We start from the raw sequence: 13974 nt of genomic DNA, 5'->3' as shown, positions 1-13974 counted from the left end.
AACAGAGAATCGAGGCTGAGAAACGTTATGACACAGGTCACGAGCCAAAATAACGATAGATGTCAATATTTCTAGGGCCTTACGTGAAACGTTCTAATTTATTTCACCGTAAAACGTGTTCATGTATACACCGGGAGAAGAATATATCTACTGGTTTACGTAAAACTATTCACAAATCTGATACCATCAAGGACGCGTATCTGTTCTTTCCTCCTCAGAGTCGAGTTATATCTTTCGTCTCGACTTTATTTGGCCTAGTAATTTCTGAACCCGTTCACAATAAAGCAGAGAGTTTAATTAAACGAACAATGTAACTGTTCAATTTTTTACTCTCTATTGAGGTATCACCGAAATGTTGCAAGAGAAAAAAAATTTAACACCGTGGATAATGGTTAATTAACGCCTGCATTACGCAATTCTAGGTAGGACTTAAAAAGAAAAAGGGTATCATCGAGGTTCTCTAAAAGAAATTTCATAATATTTGAAATAGCAAAGGAATCGATGAAAATATAAAAAAATTATCCTAAAATTCGCCTTAACCGAATACTCGTGTCCCTGTGTGTTAGTCCTTGAAAGCTGGATGACCCGGTAAAATTACGCGTTAACATGTCGAAAATCGGTCGGCTGGAAAAAACGAGAAAACGATCGGTGACGACCCGCGACCATCTTTGGTGCACAAACAGCCGACCAGGGTCGTCTCCGCGACGGCGATTTGACCTACGGACGACCTCGGGCCGAGAATCGACCGTCCTCCTTTCGTCATTCCACCTCGTGATACATCGTCGTTTCTCGTAGAACGCCGCATGATCTTATGTGGAAAAAAGCGCAGAACCGGGGACGAGTTTCTCAGATCGTCTACGCGTCCTTGACGGTGCAAGGTTCGCTTGGAGAACACCATTTGCATCGTGGTTCCCTCGAAGGGAACACGTGACTGGTTTCGGGAATTCCAATGCGGTCGCAACGATCTTTATTACGTACCATCTCTTTTTTCTTAAATTAAACACTGCTTTCTCTCTCACGCCTTTCGATACTGCATTTTGCAATTTCACGGGTACGCGTTATTAACGATCCTTCGATCGTTATCTGAAGGCTGGTATTTTTGGTACGTTCACTGTATTATCGCTCGAAAGCGATAACAATTTGTTTTACGACAAGGTAATACCGATACCCCCTCAGCAATTTCATTGTTCACGTTCAGTATCGAAAATCGTACGCTTTTCTAGGATAAATGGTGATTTCTTTATCGAAGCTTTGCAATCGGTTAAAAGTAGCAGCGTTATAGATCATTGGAAATAATCAATGATCACCGATATTCATGAACGACCGGATTCTTTTTCTTCTAGCCTGTATCTATCGATTTATCGTGTCACCGAGGTCGACGTAAGGTGAGCGTCGAGCTGCTATTTGCAGAGCGATAATGAAAAATCGAATGAAAATCCGAGGGATCGTGTACCAAATATCGTTCGAACTAAACGTAACCCAATTCAACCTCTGACCGATGCGGCAATATTCAAGAAAGGTCTTCGGGGTCAGGGACGAAACGACCGGATCGTTTCTGGCAGATGCATCTAGCCTTGTCGAGTATCTCCTGAAATTCGAGCCGCGTTGTCATTTTCGTACATCTCTGCTATAGTTCCTTGCGACTCTTCGATATCCGACAAAGTTTGCGTTAAGAAATAATCATGCATATCTTGCAGAGTTATTTCAATGATCTGTAATTTCTGTTTAAAGAAATTGCAACTGAGATTATGAAGAGAGTGCTTTCTTTTCAGCGGCTCATTAGTTGAAAGAATAAGCTGGTTCATTTAAGGGTAACGATGATCCTTGTAAGGTGGCTAGCTTCGAGAAGAAAACTTCAACCTGCTCGCGGTTCACCAACGCGCTCGAGAACGTCCTTGGCGCTCAGGGACAGCTCGAGCAGGCGAGAACGCTCCTCCGATCGTCAGCGTCCGCGAATTAGGTCGAGAGGAACGCGAGCGGGGCGGGAGAGCACGTTCTCTCGTAACCATTCGATGTCAATAATAATAGCGCCAGTCTAACTGGCATAGAGGTTTCCTTCTTCGCCTTTTTACCCTCCTGGCATTTCGTGGACCGACTCGCATTTACCGGAAATTCGAGGAATTTTAGATACCATCTGTCGACCCTCAGGTAGAGATCTCTTTAGGGAACCCGGAGATTCTCTCTTGAAAATTTATCCTTAACTAAGAGAAGTCTATATTGCACCCCAGTGTACTGTTTAATATACTGAATTTAATTATTAATTAAATACTCGTATTATTTTATTTTTATGACCTAACTGTAAGGTTTTAAAATATAAGAAGTGGTGAACGGTTTTAGGAACAACCAAGGTCGAAATTCTCCCTTCTCTTCTTTTTTCCCTAGCACGAAAACCTTTCTGACGTGCCCGAGTGAGAAAGAAGAGTCTCCCTAACCATTCGATGTCAATAATAATAGCTCGAGACTTCGACCGTGCAGAGGTTTCCTTCTTCGTGCTCTTCCCTCACTTAGGTCGCGAAGTCGGCCTTTCTGACGTGTCTTTCCGTGGACGGCTGTGAGTTGCTAACGTCGACCTCTGCTCTCTCATTATTCCAATTTACAATTTTAAAGTACATTCTATTTTCGTGTATTCAAATGATCTCCTTTACTAAATTATTGCGTATTGTTTCCAAAATTCTTTACCTTGTTACGTAGTTTCTTATAACCATTGCAATTGCTGTATTTCATTCATGATATGTGTCTTCATGGATGGAGGTAGGTAGGTAGGTGGGTGAACCAACGTGTCTTTTTCTCAAGTTACATTTATTATGTTTCTCATGATAACGAAACCATAAATTATCAACGTTACGCATGTATTAATGCAAACATTTTAATTGATTGTGCGAATGGGATTATAACAGCAACAATCTGAAGTAAAACATAGAAGCCTAGTAGAGGACAGTAGGAGGAGACGGAGGACGAAAGCGCGCGTTCGCTTGCGAAGAAGAAGTAGGACGCCGCTGCAAGGTCCCTTGGCAAGCGTTTAACCTAACCTAACCTAGCCCAATCTAGGCGCGGACGCACACGCGCGCGCTTCTATCTGCTCGCCCCCCTCGGGCCACCGCATTAACCGCGGCAACCCCACCTAAGCCGGTCGACCTGCTGCACTCCGCTCTCTCCCTCTCGCCATCTCTCTTTCTCCATCGTTATATCTGTATGTTTCTATTAGTTGTCCTCGTCGTTTGGACTTGTACTCGTACTCCACGGTATTCGTGGTACTCGCACGCCTCGTAGTCGGTTAAACGTCCTTCGTCTAACTGTAAATGCGCGAAAACAGGCTCCGCGTTCGAGGAGTGTGTACAACTCTAGCGGTTCTCTCGCACGGTCATAGAACTTTCGTTCGTAGTTTGCTTTCGAAGCTCATGAGAAAACGATGGGTAGGATTACGCGATTTCATTTACCGGCCCGGTCACCGTACCTCATTAGTTTCCCGAACAATTTTCTTTTTCATTTCATCTATCGTTAGACGAACGACCTTCCGTGACCTTTGCCGACTCGCTGTAAAGGGATCATGGATATTACAATAGTGAGAGTGGCAAGTGCCTAGTTTCTTGAGTAAAGACGCGAAGCGCGAACAATTGGTCCCCGATCGGCTCCGATCGACTACGTCCGGCTATCTCCGGGGTGGAGGAGCCGAAGAAAGAAAGGATCGTCGTGACCGGCTCGCGGCAGCGCTCGGTGAAAAGTGCAAGTGGAGTGTAAACGGTGCATGCGACGTGCGCTCATGCAACTCAGTTCCTGTGTCAACAGTTTCTCCATTTTATTTTCGCGGGTGCACGTTGCTCCATTCCTATCGTAACATTTCAGTCAAAAGGACACCGGTTTCGCGAACATGTAATCTGCCGTTGAAGTTCTCTGACACGTAGGACCAATGTACGTAGGTTACAGACGGAACTCTAATTTATGTATAGGTTAGGGAACGCAACGCTGTCTTCTGTGTGACAGTTGATTGAACGTTTCAGGAACTTGGTTTTACGCGCTCCACTTTCTATTACAAAGTAAAAATGGTTGTTTTCTGTTCTTTTAGATTCTGCTCGTGAAAGTCCCTAAGTATGTATCTTATGATAGATATAATAGAAAGAAGTATTAGTTGTGTCAAGTTATTTAAAGAAAATTTTGATGTTCTTGTTGTATCACGGGTCTGTCTCTTCTCTGCGAAATGGGGCGAAGTAACTTTAGAGCAGCTTCTAATATCTGCAGCAAAATCACGTATTCCGTTGAACTTTGACTAAAAATATTTTACGATCGGCTTCGATACCATGCCCGTTTGAGAAATGGTTCATTAACCTCGCTGGTTTCTGTAAATCTATAACATATAAGGTAGTCTAGTGACCTCGATAATAGGATCGATATTAATCCTATCGTTGTTCCTTCATGTGTATCACGTGTTAACCCTACAACGTGTACCGTTATGTTATACGTTCGTTACGTTCAATTAACATGGAAATTAGTGTTATTAATTACAAAGACATAGTTATTAATGTCCTGGTTTCTTTTTTTACATTCTAACGCGTGTTCGTTCTTCCACTGGATTTTATTGTAGTTACCGTTTACTGGAAGGTTTCGCTTTCTCCTTCGCTTTCGCTATCGCTAAACAACTTTACTGTTCTTTCGTGCGAATAAGGAAAGCGTGAAAGGTAGAATATTGCCTCATTTCTATTATATTGTTGCTTTACAACTAACTTTTGACAGTTCAAAAGAGTTCTATGCACTAAATGTTGGTAACCATAAAAATTACAATAACGCAAAGTAAGTAAGGTATAGAGTGTCGATTTTTTTTTATTTTTAATTTTCGATGAAACGAAGAGTTTATACGAAATTTATGGTATTGTTTCTTGGTTTGATGTTAAATTTTATCTGATTTTTGGCGGATCAGGGAATACTGAAAACAAAAGTCGATACGTCCGGTAACCACCTGTTACATTCTGTCTAGAAAAAAATAGTAAAATATGTGTCATGTGTCTATGCAGATATGAGAGTGCACTTTTACCGATGCTGCCATTTTACCGACAGTCAGCAAATCCAAACTAATTATTATGCTACATTAAAAAAAATCGTAATAATAATTAAATGTTTTCTTATTAATTACAATCTCTCTGTTAAAACAAAAATTTAGTAGTAATTACTTGGTACGAATAATATGCACTAACTTAAAAGACATAACTACACTTAGTCACGTCTGATTCATACGGTTAAAAATAAAGGTACATATCGGTTGTTTCTTTGAATTTATTACATTTTTAATTATTTCTATCTGTTTCTTTGAATTTTATCTATATTCTAAAAGAGATATAAAAGAACCACAATCGCTCCGTTAGTAAAAAAAGTTGAGCCAATAGTATCATACGAGACGATTAAAATAACTAGAATTAGCTGTAATCCTTTTATTCCGATCGAAAGCATCGAGAAGACTCGAGGAAGAGTTCGAGGGCTTTTCAGAATTGGTACCGCGAAACCTATATCCGCGTCTATAAAGTGCAGTGAACGCGAGCGGGTGCAACGAACTTCGTTTCCCTCCTCTTTTGTCCTCTCTTTCTATCGTCGCTCTCCCTTCCTCCTCTGCAATTTCCCCTTCTCTGTTTCTTCTCTTCTGAGCGACCGCGTCCGTACAGCGTCTCTCGTAGTAAACCGAGACACAGGCGTAGGCCTCGAATTTCATCTGATTCTTTCCTATTATAATATTCGAATCCACTTCAAATTACACGCGATATCGCGTGATCGATCGTCGATGCTAAATATCTGATCACGCGATATCAAGCGTTGATTGACACGCTTCTTGGACTTGGGAGAAAAGGTGTTTATGATACTATAATGGAGTATTAGTCAACTAATATTTCAGTTTCTTTATTATAACAATTTTCGTTGGTGATTAGGTAGTATTTCGAACGATATGTGGATGGTTCTGTGGAGGAGCTGTGTTGCAAGTAAGTAGGCAGTGGAGCGGATGGGAGGCGCGAAAGCGTTAACCCCACTGTGTGGTCACCTTCTATTCTAGTGCGCGTGCTGTTAGCGTGCCTCTTGCTGAGGGTGAACCTTGCGAAGACCGTAGTGTGGGTGGGTCATCTTCGTCGCGGGAGTAACCCCACGTTCGACGCGTTCATCCGTGTCCTATCGATCCAAGAAAGGATCAGATGCTGGGATCCATTTAGCTGATGACTAGGGATCGAAAGTTATTAATCTTGGGGTATTGGGGTACTTTATTTTTTCAGCTTGGTAAATTAATAATTAGTATAATTTAATATAATATACCCGTGACAAATAATATGCAATATGACCAATACTTTTCTGACCCAGTGTACATAATTATACACATTAACCCTTCGGACGGCGGACCATGAAGAGAGGCCCGATTTTAATATAATTTCGTATTTCATATTATTTTTATTTTCTAAATTTGATACCGTTCCTGTAAAAGTTATTCTTCTATTACATGAAACTCTTGTATTTGAAAGTAATAAATTTAACTTTAGGTTAATATCCTTGTATATATTTTATAAGGTTCCGCTGTTCGAGGGTTCTTTTTGTCAAGTTAAAAGAAATACAAGTAGAGCCTAAGTTCTATATATTCCCAGTGTATTCGTCGCAGTTAATTAAGAGTCCTTTATGCAACACGTCTAATTACACCGTGGCTTCAGACGCCCGGCGACATAAAAATTTCCACTGGCAATGCCATGAAGACAAGACAGACACACATACTAACAGTTTTTTATTATTTTTTCATCGTACGTCCTTGAGAACGATGACAACTATTTTTCTAAGCAAGGTCAGAACAAACTTTGCGAGCAAACACTTTATCGGTTTATCATTGTAACCGCTGGAAAGCGAATGTTTTTCTGTCTGACTAATCTTTCAACAATCGGTCACACAATAATATATTTTTTGAAATTAAAATTGGAAATCTTACGCAGCAACGATACTCTATGCTAATCGCACTTACAATTTTTCTTTTTTAATTTTCTTCTATTAATTATCATGGAGAGAATTAATGAACGCGACATTTTGCAATATTAAATAAGCGTTGTGCAGAGTAGCACAAGGACAACGGCATAAAATATCCGAAGGACACAGGAAATGCTTATTCACCAGGGGGGGAAATGTGTTTGCTTGCAGTTTGAACAAGATGCACGCGATGGAAGGTGCCGCTGGAAACGGGAAGAAGGTGGACTCGGCCGAGAAGACGAGGGAGGACGATACGTTGTCGAGGGCCTCGCCGAAAGTTCCTCAGAACCAACAGAATGGAGCGGCACTTCCGGAGGAGACCGCGGCCGCTCCGACGACCGTCGAGTGTCTCCGATCCGCGTCGATAAAGAAGGAACCTCAGTGCGACTCGGAACCGGAAGCCACGGCCAAGAGCCTCTCGTCCACGGATACGGTGCAACAGAAAAGCGTGGCCTCGCGTTGCGTGAAATCAGAAACGGAAGGTAGCAGGAAACGGAAGTCAACGGACGGTCAGTTGTCGTCGAACGGCAATTCTGCACCGAAGAAGTTCTGTCTAGAGCAGAGGGAACAGTACATCTCGTCGTTGGTCGGTTGCGAAAAAGTCACCGCGGATGAACTCGCGGCGAGGGCTGATCAATTACGAGCGGAAGTGCAGGTAAACTGAAATTCGTTAAATTCAAATATGAAAAGAAAAAAATATTGTTTCTATTAAAAAATAAATTTTATTTAATATATAGGCCTTGGATGAATTAGCGCGTGCCAAAGAAATGGAATGGAACGAGATCCTGAGCATGAGAAAGCTGAAGGAGGAAGCGTACCTGAGAATCGAAAGAAGACGACAAGTTATGGGATTCATGGAAGGTAACGGACAATTAGCGGACACTTTACCACCGGCGAGTTTAGCGCTTGGCCCAGAATGGGAAAGTAGCGGTAACACAACTCCTTTGTCCAAAGAAAAAATAAGTTTCGGATCGAAAGACGATTTACCCGAAGACAGTTCACAAGATTCGCCGGCATTTAAGAAAGAGAAGAGTAGCAAGCAATCATCTCAGCGTCAATCGACACCTCCCAAGCAAGGAGGTGAAAATGGCCGGAAACAAGTGGAAGCGCTTAGCCCAGAAAACAGACAAATTGGCGAAGGTCGTCAAGGTGCCATCGTTGATGTTAGATCCATCATCGCTGATTATAGACTTAGGCATCCTGAAGCAGTTCCACGCAGGTAATTACTGATGACAGTATCAGTAAATACAAGGTGTTTCATAACATCTGGAATCCATTTCAACAATAGACTGAGGTCATAGTAACGATAACAAAAATTCTCATTGAGTTTTATTTTACAAAGTGGATTGTTCATTAACATAACGATACAAAGTTTGATTTATAATTAATTGTAAGTCTTTAAATGATACGCAGGGGTAGGAGAATGAGAAACTCGGTGAACGTTGGCTTAGGAGCTGGTGGAGCTATGGTAGAAACTGGGCACAGCGTTGATTCAAGGCCATCTAGCACAGATTCTTGTAAAAGTAACTCGAACACGGTTGATCCTAACAATTCCATAAGCTTTAAGGACGTGCTCGTGCAGTATGCGAAATTCAGCCAACAGCAAGGTATACTTGAAAGAATTAAATAGAATACTAGCTTTCAAAGACAACTGTCCTGTCGCAAGGCTATAGTAAATGTGATGATTATTAACATTTGAAATGTTTGAATGTATCAGGTGAGCCTGTAAAAACGCCTCAAAATTATCCGGATGTGACGCTTCATCCTGTTGCGCCGTCACCGGCACCTCAAAATACTCTACCTCAACAGAGTGGTTCGTTGCTTCATGGAATTCTCACGAAATCACAATCTCCAAGACCCACTACTTTTTCACCTACTTTAGCTAGATTACTCACCGCACCTGAAAGAGAAAGGAATGCACCAACAGCCGCGACCATGCCACAACAAAGTGCGGCAACCCAGCACCTTTTGCAGACATATCAAGGCTCTAATCCGGTTTCCATCAGTGACCTCCTATCTTCTTCCAAGGTATTTCATTCTCCCATTCTCATCATAATAATACTTTCTATCGATAGTACTAACGATTATAAATTTCTAGGCTCGAACTGAAATAACAATAACACCGGTCATTAACACTCCGGTTCAATCTCATGTGGTAAGCAATTTATTCATAAATTTGTTTTTATGATACACAGACCTGATAAGGTGTCAACGTTTGAGTAGATACTAACTTTGTCATTTTGTAGGAGGACGTTGAAGAAGAATCAGCAGTGATCGAGGATAGAGAGACTCGCATTTCTTCAGGTGGTAGAGACGCCAGAGAGGATAGAGATAGTCCTCCGCGATGCCAAGGTTGTCACGAACGTGTAGCGCAATTTGTGTGTGCAGGCTGTGGTCACCAGTGGTATTGCAGCCGCGAATGTCAAGTAAAGATGCTAATTAATTATTCTATTACATTTTTAACAGACAGATACTGTTAAATATATTAACCCATTAGTTGTATATCGTTACTTAAATAAATTTGTATTTTAGGTTGCCGCTTGGGACGAACATTCAGAAGTGTGTTCCGGCTAAGAAGGCGAGACCGTATTAATCTAAACCTCGTACTCCTGGTGTATCGGGTTAAATAACCTATTCAACTAAGAATGAATCTAGTCAAAAAAAGAATGGCCAAGAATATAACGCGTATTGAGTACGATAAGAAAGGAAGGAGAAACATTAAGAGAGAAGTGTATATTTTTAAGGACCTCTACAAATATGTTTGATCTGTAAAGAATAAGTTTTATTTCGTAAAAGAAGAAGCGTCAAGTTTCATAGCGCTTTTTCATAATAAAATGAGTATTTACAAGACGAACGAAAAACATGAGACTTTCAGACACTTCGATGAGAATATAGGATTCGAAATGATCGTTGGCTTAAATGTAATATCACCGCGTTGCTTTTATTCGTTACAAATTTAACGATCGAGAAAGAAGCGAGCGCGAGAGAGAGAGTCTTAATGAGACAAAATAGAAGAGTATTAACCCTGCTGAAATTACGCATTTAACGTGTATCTTCCAAAGGACAAATTGTCCGAGGGATTCCTACTGTAATAGGAATTTATGTTTGGTATAAACTTCATGTATCAGATACCTTTTTTTAGATTTCAAATAATGCATGTCATACAACGTACGCTAGTCGAGAAATTTCCCAACTTTTTTTCAAACAGAAAAGAATACCAGAAATAGCTGGTAACGTGCGCTTATAAAACGAAGAACGAAGCACAAAACTGTATCTCTCGTGATGCTGTACATAATTTTATACATGCTAGCAGGGTTCTTCAGCGTCAGATTTTTCAAAAAGTTGGTTAACCGTGTGCCATGCATAAAATTCATTTCGTCATCAGCTTTGTATGTTAAACAAATCTCTAAGTTGTATATTATTTGAGTGTTTTTTATAATCCTATAATTTTCGTATTTCCTTCTTCTTTTCATTTTGTAAATGAAACCCGTATTCGTTTTGATTAAACGAATTCGCATTTGACGAGCAAAGTGCGAGATACACACGGATATTCAGCCTTTCACAAATGTTCTTTTTCTTTTGTCATTCTGTTGGTGTTACAGAAACACGTAAATTACATACCGAATACCATATTTTATACCACATTTGTTACCAATGTATAAATTTTAGATTTAATGAGAAACATTAGCCTTAGTATAGATTTAAGCTACTTCATTTTTCTTTCTTCGTTCGCAACTTGTTCGTTGGTAACGTTATTCGACACGTTCTCTAAGTTCAATTGTTCTTATATTTTTGTTTCTCTTAAATTAATCATGTTACCTAAACGACAATTGTCCCAGACATAATCTGTAGTCCAAAGTTCCTACAGGTACACGCAACATTATATATATTTTTCCCAATTATGAAGCAAACCAAAATAAAGTTTTTAATCGTATTTTAATGAATTTTTATTGATCATGTGATATACACATTAATTGCTATTGAATTTTAATCATCTTTTTATTTCTTACTAGTAAAGGAAATAAATTATCCACTTAATTTATTATAACGTTAAACAATATTATAATTTTAATAAATTAATTGATTAAAAGTGCATCTAAAATAATAAATTGTGCTAGTAGAATGCGCAAAGAGGTTGCACGATTCCGCGCATGCGTAAAGAGGTTGCACGATTCCGCGCGTGCGTGAAAAGGTTGCGCGATTCCGCGCATGCGTAAAGAGGTTGCATGATTCCGCGCATGCGCAAAAATTCTCACGTAAATGCGCAGTACAGAAATTGCATAGGACATACAATAATCGTTAATTACACGTTTGTTGTTATTAAAAACGGAACTTTCATAATTTATTCTTGAAAAGCAATGCCTCAAGAATTTTCTATTTGCGTATATTTTCCTCTTGTGTACATTTTACTTGTAATTACTGAGTAATTAATGATTGTTGTAACAATTGTGTATTCACTGAACTCATAAAATACCCATTGAATTTTCATTAATTGTACGGTACATAGCAACAATTTATAACACTTTATAATTGTATCGTAAAGAGAAAGGTTCAAACTACGTCCTTTAATGGTTTATAGTAACATTTAATTTGTTAGTAGCAAATAAATATTGATTATTCTAACCATAATATCACCCCGTACCGACGTATGGATATTCCCGCATTTTTATTAATTTCTCAAGTTTAAGGATTATTCTGTGAACTTTTATAATTATATTAGAGAGAGTAAGCTTTACGCAGTTTTCTCATACCAATTTTACAGAATTTATGCCATCTTAGCTCTCGGAACTTGCATCCGATAGCTAGAGAACATGAAAGTAGTAGAGCTATACTATGTACATGCAGGGGAAAATCATTAATAATTCATTTTCTAGCAATGCTCATAGCACCTTTCATATACAGATTTTGTAAGAAACCAGCCAGTAATTAATTAATTATAACAATGGGAAGATCAACTGCTCAATGTACCTTTATTTCGTGTAGAGATTTTTCATAATTTTCTGCTTACCGGTGATTAATTTCCGTATTTCAATGATCAAAGAATAAAGAACTGAGTCGTAGCCTTCTTCTAGTGTAAGTTTTATGAACCTCCTACCAGTATTTAATAAGTTATTAACAATTTTTGGAATGATCATTTCTTTAAGTTCAAGCCGCTGTTCCTATAGTTGGTCATAATTAATTAACTACTGGCTGGATCCTTACAAGACTTATATGTGAAAGTAGTTACAAGCGTGTAGTTTAATAATCAGTCATAAAAGTGCATAAAATATTCCTATAAAATGAGTTAATAATGATTTTTCCCTGCACGTGCATAGCATACCTCTTGGCATACCTACTTCTTTTCCTGTTCTCCTATTAGAAATAGTTAGATCGAATCCCATCCGCTAGATGGCGCTAATCAAACTGTTTTACGAGCGCGAAATACAATTGTCAATATTTGATATAGAATTATAATCACATAAGTTTGTAGAATTTAAATTTGCAAATAACTCTAGTGTTAATGTAGCAAGATATTTATAAAAACTATGTACTACAATGTATAGACGTGTATGTTTAGAAATTTGCCCTATGTCTAAACATAACAACGATCTTTGAAAGACGTTCAAAGGTAATCATTTCTCAGTCAACTTGTTTTGATTATCTTTCCAGTAGACCTGTTATATATTGAAATACATAGAGAATGAATGATTCCAGTTATTTCAAACCAACCTTCAGTTGTGAGTGACTTTTTTATTATTTAAAATAAATGTACAAGTATTTTTGTATATTTTTAATTTATTATTCCACTTAGAAAAATATTACATAGCTTACAGTAATAGGTTGTGATTGTAAAAGTTAAATTAAATAAGATTTAAATTTCTTTACAACATATCGTTTATTTAGGGGAGGATTCACAGCTATCAGAAAACCTGAACGATGCAATACTTTTATCCAGTAACGAAGAAATTTTATCAAAATCGAACGACGATATTTTTTATGACACAACGGAATTTTCTTTTTCATCGGACAACAATTTAAAAGCAACTGATATATCAAATATAAGTGAGGCAGAAGGATACAAGAGTTGCTCAGATTTATCAGTAAGCACTGATAGCACAAGTATGCTTTCCTTGCCTTGTCCAAAGTCCAATTTCAAGGACAATAATGTCCTTGCATTGTCACAGAATTCAAATAATTTAAAAGATCAACAAAACGTAAAAATATATGAAATAGATAAAAATGTTCCGTTAAGAGTAGAATTAAAACGTATGTTCAATGAAATTTTAGGGAAACATATGAAAGAATTAAGTACCTCTTGTTCAACTAATGAATCAGACAATTCAGTTGAAATAAACGATAATGATCCATTATATCAATTGTCAAAAGATGATGATCTTTGTCCAACATCTGAGAATATAAAAGATTCTAATATGGACAATATGTTGTCTTTGCATGATACATCAATCCATGTGTTAAACAAATGGTGTTCTAGGGATTTAGAAACAATTTTGGAACACTCCAATGAAAGCAGCAATACATCATTCCAGCAGAGCACCTCAAACTGGTCTGGGAAATGTATGAGTGAACTAAAAAATTTGTCTTTCCAAAAAATAAGCAAACATTGGATACATGATAAAATATTTATTACCAGTGATATTGGTGATAGTATATCCAATGAAACTAATACCTCTACTGGCATTGAAGTGATAAGCAAGGAAATCTTTAGGGAACTGAATGATTTAAAAGAGAATGATTCATTTAATTCCACTTGCCACAATGAGAATTCACTTCATCCTAATGAGAAAATGATTATTACCAACAATATAAATAATGAAGAATATAACTTATTTAAGCATAAAGTACCTTCTATACTAATTACTCCAGCAACCCCGATCTAAGTTATTCATTTTGTAGCTTTTCTAATAATGTTGTAAAAATAAAAATACCGCATACCAATTATTTATTGACTTTTAAATGTTACTCCAAACGCAGATGAGGAATCGTCTGTTGTATATTCTT

At 38.3% G+C, this 13974-nt stretch overlaps 2 protein-coding genes and 1 long non-coding RNA gene across 8 annotated transcripts in view; 2 read left to right on the top strand and 1 right to left on the bottom strand.

Moving 5' to 3' along the window:
- The window catches only part of LOC117605386 (uncharacterized), a 30032-nt gene extending 19136 nt beyond the window's left edge, over nucleotides 1–10896 (top strand). For 3 of the 6 annotated variants that reach the window (XM_034326660.2, XM_034326662.2, XM_034326661.2), the window contains exons 3-9: nucleotides 7147–7630; nucleotides 7713–8194; nucleotides 8389–8582; nucleotides 8693–9003; nucleotides 9074–9130; nucleotides 9222–9401; nucleotides 9508–10895. In XM_034326660.2, coding sequence (XP_034182551.2) covers nucleotides 7147–7630; nucleotides 7713–8194; nucleotides 8389–8582; nucleotides 8693–9003; nucleotides 9074–9130; nucleotides 9222–9401; nucleotides 9508–9549 — 1750 coding nt within the window. In that variant the 3' untranslated portion in view covers nucleotides 9550–10895. Of the gene's footprint in view, nucleotides 1–7146; nucleotides 7631–7712; nucleotides 8195–8388; nucleotides 8583–8692; nucleotides 9004–9073; nucleotides 9131–9221; nucleotides 9402–9507 lie in introns of all 6 variants that reach the window. The other 3 variants (XM_034326664.2, XM_034326663.2, XM_034326666.2) reach the window with 3 other exon arrangements.
- A 104-nt stretch (nucleotides 10897–11000) lies between these two features.
- LOC117605389 (uncharacterized) lies at nucleotides 11001–13853 on the top strand. The gene is made up of 2 exons (XM_034326669.2): nucleotides 11001–12692; nucleotides 12859–13853. The coding sequence occupies exons 1-2, from the start codon at nucleotides 12656–12658 to the stop codon at nucleotides 13851–13853; spliced, it is 1032 nt and encodes a 343-aa protein (XP_034182560.2). The 5' UTR covers nucleotides 11001–12655.
- LOC117605392 (uncharacterized) lies at nucleotides 13384–13960 on the bottom strand. The gene is made up of 3 exons (XR_004581676.2): nucleotides 13819–13960; nucleotides 13604–13749; nucleotides 13384–13521 (listed from the first exon to the last, which is right to left on the bottom strand). It is a non-coding gene; the product is annotated as an uncharacterized LOC117605392 (long non-coding RNA).
- Nucleotides 13961–13974: the final 14 nt, after the last annotated feature.

The sequence above is a fragment of the Osmia lignaria genome, chromosome 3, assembly GCF_051020975.1.
Source record: "Osmia lignaria lignaria isolate PbOS001 chromosome 3, iyOsmLign1, whole genome shotgun sequence".
Classification (NCBI taxonomy): Eukaryota; Metazoa; Arthropoda; class Insecta; order Hymenoptera; family Megachilidae; genus Osmia; species Osmia lignaria.
This window is presented reverse-complemented; position numbering and strand designations above follow the sequence as displayed.